Here is a 6,092-nt window from a genome sequence, read left to right as displayed (position 1 = left end):
AACATACAAGTAAGAATATTTTTTCTTTCAGAAAGAAGATAAGAACAAGAGGCTCACCACGGTGGTGCCGGCGATGAGCTCGGCGTGGGTGATCGACGGCGGTGAAGACGGGGACGGGGCGTGACGGACCGCTAAACCTAGACAAATATTATGGAAAATGGAGCTTAGAGGTCGAGCTTGGAGAGGAGAAAGCTTAAGTAGTGTGGCTCGGGCATTCCATCGAACACCTTGTGTGCATAGGAGGTGAGCTAGAGCACCATCAAGCTCTCCCCCCCTCGGCCAGAGAAAAACAGAGCACTGGGGTGCTCTACTCGCGAGCGAGGGGTATATATAGGCACCTCATTGGTCTCGGTTGGTAACATGAGCCGGAACTAAAGGGGAGCCTTTGGTCCCGGTTCAAGCCACCAACCGGAACCAATGGTGGTGGGCCAGGAGCGAGGCACATTGGTCCGGGTTCATCCCACCAACCGGGACCAAAAGGTCCAGATGAACCGGGACCAATGGCCCACGTGGCCCGGCCGGCCCACTAGGCTCACGAACCGGGACCAATGCCCACATTGGTCCCGGTTCTGGACTGAACCGGGATTAATGGGCTGACCCGGCTTGGACCAAAGCCCTGTTTTCTACTAGTGGATCCAGTCGCATTCGCAGTACTCTATACCGGCAGCAACAGATTGGTGGCTTCCCATCTTTGTGATGTGCATAAAACTCTCTTCTGCTTATAATTAACAAAATACGACAAAGCTTAATTAGTGATTTTTATACGATGGCTAAGATGGATGGATACATGAACGGCTGAGATTGTTCGTCGCACAAAAATCGTAATCGCACCTGTAGCAGCGCTCTCGACATGTGATCTACCCGAGATTGGCTTAGATGCTGCGCTGATCCATAAACACGCGGCGACAAAGATTATGATTTGGAATTCCTGGTTAGATTTTTCCAAAGCAGGCGAGGAGAAGGCGACAGGTCCCAAAGACCCAAACGAAAAGACCAAGAACTCAAGCCTAGACCCGTTACCAGCCACTGCCTGGTTGATCCGAAGATCCACAGCCTTCGTCACTGCCAATTACGGAGAGAAAAATAGCGAGCAGAGGATGTTCAAAGCCGTGCAGCTCCTTCTCCGGGAGACGAGCAGAGTTCAAGGTTTCACAGCGTCAGGTTTCGTCAATGGCTTCTCCACGGCTCCCAACTCTCAGAGGTTTGTCTATACTACATCATCTTTCCAGTCTCTCAATGCTGCTGGTATCGTACTCTCCGTTGTTGCGCACGGGACGTGGACTTCGAGTGTCTTATCAACTTCTGCGTCATGATGTGCTGCCGACGTGGGTACAGGTTAGCTGGTAAGGTGGCGCTCATCACCGGCGCCGCGAGCGGCATTGGCAAGGCGACGGCCACGGAGTTCATCAGGAACGGCGCCAAGGTCATCATCGCCGACGTGCAGGACGACCTGGGCCGCTCGGTCGCCGCGGAGCTCGGCCCGGACGCGGCCTACGTCCGGTGTGACGTCTCCGACGAGGTGCAGATCGCCGCGGCCGTGGACCTCGCCGTGGAGCGGCACGGACACCTGGACGTCCTCTACAGCAACGCCGGCATATCCGGGTCCGTGACGCAGACCGCTGTGGGCGCCCTCGACCTCGCCGACTTCGACCGCGTGATGGCGGTGAACGCCCGCTCGGCGGTCGCGTGCATCAAGCACGGTGCGCGCGTCATGGCGCCGCGCCGCCGCGGCAGCATCCTCTGCACGGCCAGCGTGATGGGCGTGCTCACCTTCGGCGCCCCGGCCCTCGCGTACGCCGTCTCGAAGGCCACCGTCATCGCCGCGGTGCGCGCGGCCGCGGGCCCGCTGGCGCGCGACGGCGTGCGGGTGAACGCCATCTCGCCGCACGCCCTCGCGACGCCGCTGACGCTGCGGTCGATGGCCGAGATGTGCCCCGGCATGGGCGAGGCGGAGCTGAGGCGGGTGGTGGAGACGGACTGGAGCGAGCTGGGCGGGGCCGTGCTGGAGGCGGAGGACGTGGCGAGGGCGGCGCTGTACCTGGCGTCGGACGAGGCCAAGTTCGTCACCGGGCACAACCTGCTCGTCGACGGCGGGTTCACCGCGCACAAGGCTGTCAGCATGCCGTCCGTGGCGCGTTGATCGTGGAGGGATCAGTGAGTGCCCAACGTGCCATGATCGGGCTAGCTCGCGCCGTCGCTGATGACGTTGTGGTGTTCCACACCTCGATTTCCATCTGTTAAACAGTTATAAAAGAGCATCACCCTAATTTCAGTTCATCAACTAAACTTAAGTTCCTCGATAATTATATATCCACGTACAGCTACGAAAGGGTTTACATAATCTTCCTAAATATACTTCTCTGCCCCCCTGATTTTCAGGTGGGTGGGGCCCCTTTCTCCTCCTTCCCGGCTTCCCCAATGATCATTAGCCACGTTGCTAATTACGTAAAGTACGTAACTATCTCTACATAAGTGTAGCATTACTGTAAGTTCTTGCACCGATGATGCTCCATCTATCTATGAAGAAAACTACCTAAAGTAATGTAACCTCTCTAACCATAATTCTCTCTCCGCCTGATTTGAGCAATGCTACATATACGAAGAGCTACGTTCAGTTTTACGTGATTAGCCACTTGGCAATGTATAATTGGAAGTAGGGGGGAGAGGGGCGTGGGCCCCTCAATCCTCTGACATTCAATCCTACTTATCCACGTTGGTTATTATGTAAGGTATATAACAATTTTTACGTAAGTGTAGGGAAGTCATACCCGTGGAACCGGGCGGTATTTGAAATTTGGGATTGGGCTCTCAAGTCATTTCATCAACTAAACTTAAGTTCTTACACACAGGGAGTCAGCCCCGTGGAGCTGGGCGGTTTGGGAGCGAGCTCTCCAGTAAATACCCCAAAACTATCGCTTTTATGCCAGTGTTGCTGAAACAATCACTTTATGTTATACTTCCTCCTTTCCAAAATATGAGACGCGTATTCATTTTTTGTTTATCTTCATCGTACAAATTTGACTATAATTTTCACTTATATACGCTACAAAATTATTATAACAATATATGAAAGAGCAGAGGCATCAAAGTTGCTTCATCACGGCCGTCATGTTCTTCAAGATTGACAGAGTCGTCATGCCATCAAAGCCTCTCACGGGGCCATCCAATCTTAATCCATTCTCTTTTAACGGTGGTGCGCCTGAGAAAACAAGATAAAATACACAAACAAGCCATACTCTTAAGTGGGAACTCATATACGTCTTTTCCTGCCCTTTTTTGTGAGGGAAACATCTCTCCATGCCGAAATGTCACCTTTTCGCACAACGAAATCCCGACCAGGCCGGCCCATCTCTCACTCTATGACACTCGGGCACTGTAGCGAGCGGGAGCGCGAGAGAATATAGCACGCCTGTTTTTTTTTAAATTGTTCATTCAAATCATGAATCAGTACAGAGTAGGTGACCCTTACAAGCACACTGAAACGCAAAAACAAAGGACCATGAACACCTAGAGTACCCTAAAACAACCATAACACAAGAAGATCTCCGGAGCCTTGTGTCATCATCCCTGAATCTTGAGAGAAGACCCCTGCAGGAGAAGGATATGCAACCAGTCGCAAACAGGTCATCATCTTCAACCACGGTACAATTGCCGCCACGCTGCTTCCTCCTTTCTTGACACCAGCGCTGAGAGGGCATGGACATCAATCCAACACACCTGCAACAGCCGTCGCCATCTTTGGCTTTGAGTACCGCGAGAAGTGTCCCTTCCGGAAGGAAGAGAACTCGAGTCATCCGACCGGTCCAGCACCGCGACCGGGCCATCTGCCCGGGCAAAGCAGGATCTCCCACCAGCATCAACACAGAGGAAGGAGAAGAACAACAGCAGCAAATCATACCAACAAGGAAGAAGAAGGGTCTTCGTCTCCCTGAATCCATCGCCCATCTGAGAACCCAAACGGCCAGTGTCGATGGACCTCCAGCCACCAAAGCCCGCGACCTCGACGAGACCCGGGGATCCCCAACTCCGCTGGCTCCTAGACGAAGGCAAAAGCCTCGCCTGACCGCGAATGGAGCCCGGAGAAACTTATTCCGACGCGACACCACCGCAACGGCCTCGGCAACGTCTCCCTCAACCCTAACCCTACCACACACCCACCTAGTGAACAGACCCGACGTTCCCTCTCCCTCCCGCCGCCAGAGCGGACGATGGAGAGAGGGGGAACCGGAGGTGTCACCGGCGGCGCGCAAGGGCCTCGTCGCCTCCTGATCGCCTCGCGCGATCCGATCTGACTTTTCCGGTAACTGAAACCGCACGGGCAGGCAGAAAACAGGGACGATTATAAGGGGGGACAACATGCCTGTTTTCTATTTCGTGTCTTTCCGGTTGTTGAAAAAATATGGAAAACATATAAAAAACCGTGAATATATGGGGTAAATATTTTGACCATTTTATAAAAACAGACATTTTATATAAAATTTTGAATATTTTTTGAACATATGTTAATTTTTTATGTGAATTAGAAAATAAGATTGTTTAAAAAAATTGCGGCAATTTTTTTAAATTTTGAAAATGTTCTAAAAAAAATGAAGCACACTTTTTATGAATTTGTGCGCAAATGTTTAGAAATAGGAATATTTTGGGTAAGCTATGAAGAAATTTAGACTTCTGTGAAAAATTTCAGAAATTCTGAATTATTATATTAAAAACAAAGTTTGATACTATGAACATTCTTTCGAATGATTTTCTGAATTGTTTTTTAAAATGCAGGCATTTTTCGAATGATTTTTTAAACATTTTTTGAAATTTCTAATACTCTCGAAAATCAAGAACAAGATTGAAATTTCGAATTATTTTTGGAAAATGGAAACAAAATTAGTAATTCAAACATAATAAAAATGGGAAGATTTTTTCAAATTATAAAAGAACAAAAATTAAACAAAATTTGAAAATCAGTTAAGAGAAACCAGCACAAAAAGAGTTTACGATATTCTCGAAAGGTCCCAAAACCGATAGAAAACCAAAACACATAGACCGCACTAGCAAAATGGCTGGAGCACTCCGTCCTCGCTCGTCCTTCCTTCTGTGAAAGAGTGTCTACTTAAAGCAAAGCGGGCAAAATAGAAAATCCAGTGGGAAGCGCTCCCGTTCGTCCCATGCTATGGGCTGCTGTTGAGTCGGCCATTGTTGTGTATGGCCGAGGCTATGCCTCGCTTCCAGCGACAGACTGTCGCTTGAGGTGAGACGTAACGCAGCCTAGCCCAAGAGAGCATTGGTCAGGTCCAGCTCACGGAAGGCCACAACCTTGTTTTTTATCACGTTTTTGTTTCCGTTTCTTGCCTTTTGTTTTAGTTTTTGATAGTTCAAAAATATTTTAAGTATATATACTACAAAAGCACTCTACATACAATATTTGAATAATGTTCATAAAATATTTGAATAATGTTATTCAAGCATTAAAAAAGTTAAATGTGTATAAATATGTTTATCAAGAAAACGAAAGTTTTGTTCAAAAAAGATACAACATTTATGAAGAATATTATCATGTATTTAGAAAATGTTAATTACGCATTTCAAAAAATGTTAATCATGTATCAGAAAGTTCTTAATCACATATTAAAAAAATGTTAAACATGTATAAAAAAATGTTCTACATATATACCAAAAATGTAGACTGTGCATGATAAAAGTAGTCATCAAACACAAAAAATGAAAAAAATTGTTAAGCAGCTATTGCAAGAAACAATGTGTACAAAAAAGATGTTCCTGTTGTATACGAGAAATGTAGAACATGTATTAAAAATTTAACATAAATAAATATTTATAAAAATATTGCTCATGTATCAAAATTGTTGATCATATATTAAAAAAATAAGAATGAATTGAAAAATGTTTCTGATATATACCAAAAATGTACAATGTGCATGAAAAAATATTCATCAAACATAAAATTTATAAAAAAAATAATTACATATTTAAGAAATGGTGAACATGTATCAAAAATATTCCTGATATATGCCTAAAATATATAAATGCTATGATATATGGACATGCCTAGAAGAATAAGGGAAAAACAAAGAAAAGCGGTGAAA

The 6,092-nt window shown here is 46.7% G+C and overlaps 1 protein-coding gene across 1 annotated transcript; it reads left to right on the top strand.

The window, feature by feature from the left end:
- The first annotated feature begins 969 nt into the window (after positions 1-969).
- Positions 970-2,347, top strand: LOC123057971 (momilactone A synthase). The gene is made up of 2 exons (XM_044480826.1): positions 970-1,201; positions 1,336-2,347. The coding sequence occupies exons 1-2, from the start codon at positions 1,098-1,100 to the stop codon at positions 2,138-2,140; spliced, it is 909 nt and encodes a 302-aa protein (XP_044336761.1). The 5' UTR covers positions 970-1,097; the 3' UTR covers positions 2,141-2,347.
- The last annotated feature ends 3,745 nt before the right edge of the window (positions 2,348-6,092 follow it).

This window comes from Triticum aestivum, chromosome 3A, assembly GCF_018294505.1.
Source record: "Triticum aestivum cultivar Chinese Spring chromosome 3A, IWGSC CS RefSeq v2.1, whole genome shotgun sequence".
Classification (NCBI taxonomy): domain Eukaryota; kingdom Viridiplantae; phylum Streptophyta; class Magnoliopsida; order Poales; family Poaceae; genus Triticum; species Triticum aestivum.
Note: the sequence above shows the minus strand (reverse complement) of the source record. Positions and strands in the feature narration are given on the sequence as shown.

Excerpts from the sequence above, each read along its gene's own strand:
- LOC123057971 (XM_044480826.1), top strand. The coding sequence starts at position 1,098 with ATGTTCAAAGCCGTGCAGCTCCTTCTCCGGGAGACGAGCAGAGTTCAA. Across the intron at positions 1,202-1,335 it reads ACGGCTCCCAACTCTCAGAG|GTTAGCTGGTAAGGTGGCGC; the intron begins GTTTGTCTATAC and ends ACGTGGGTACAG.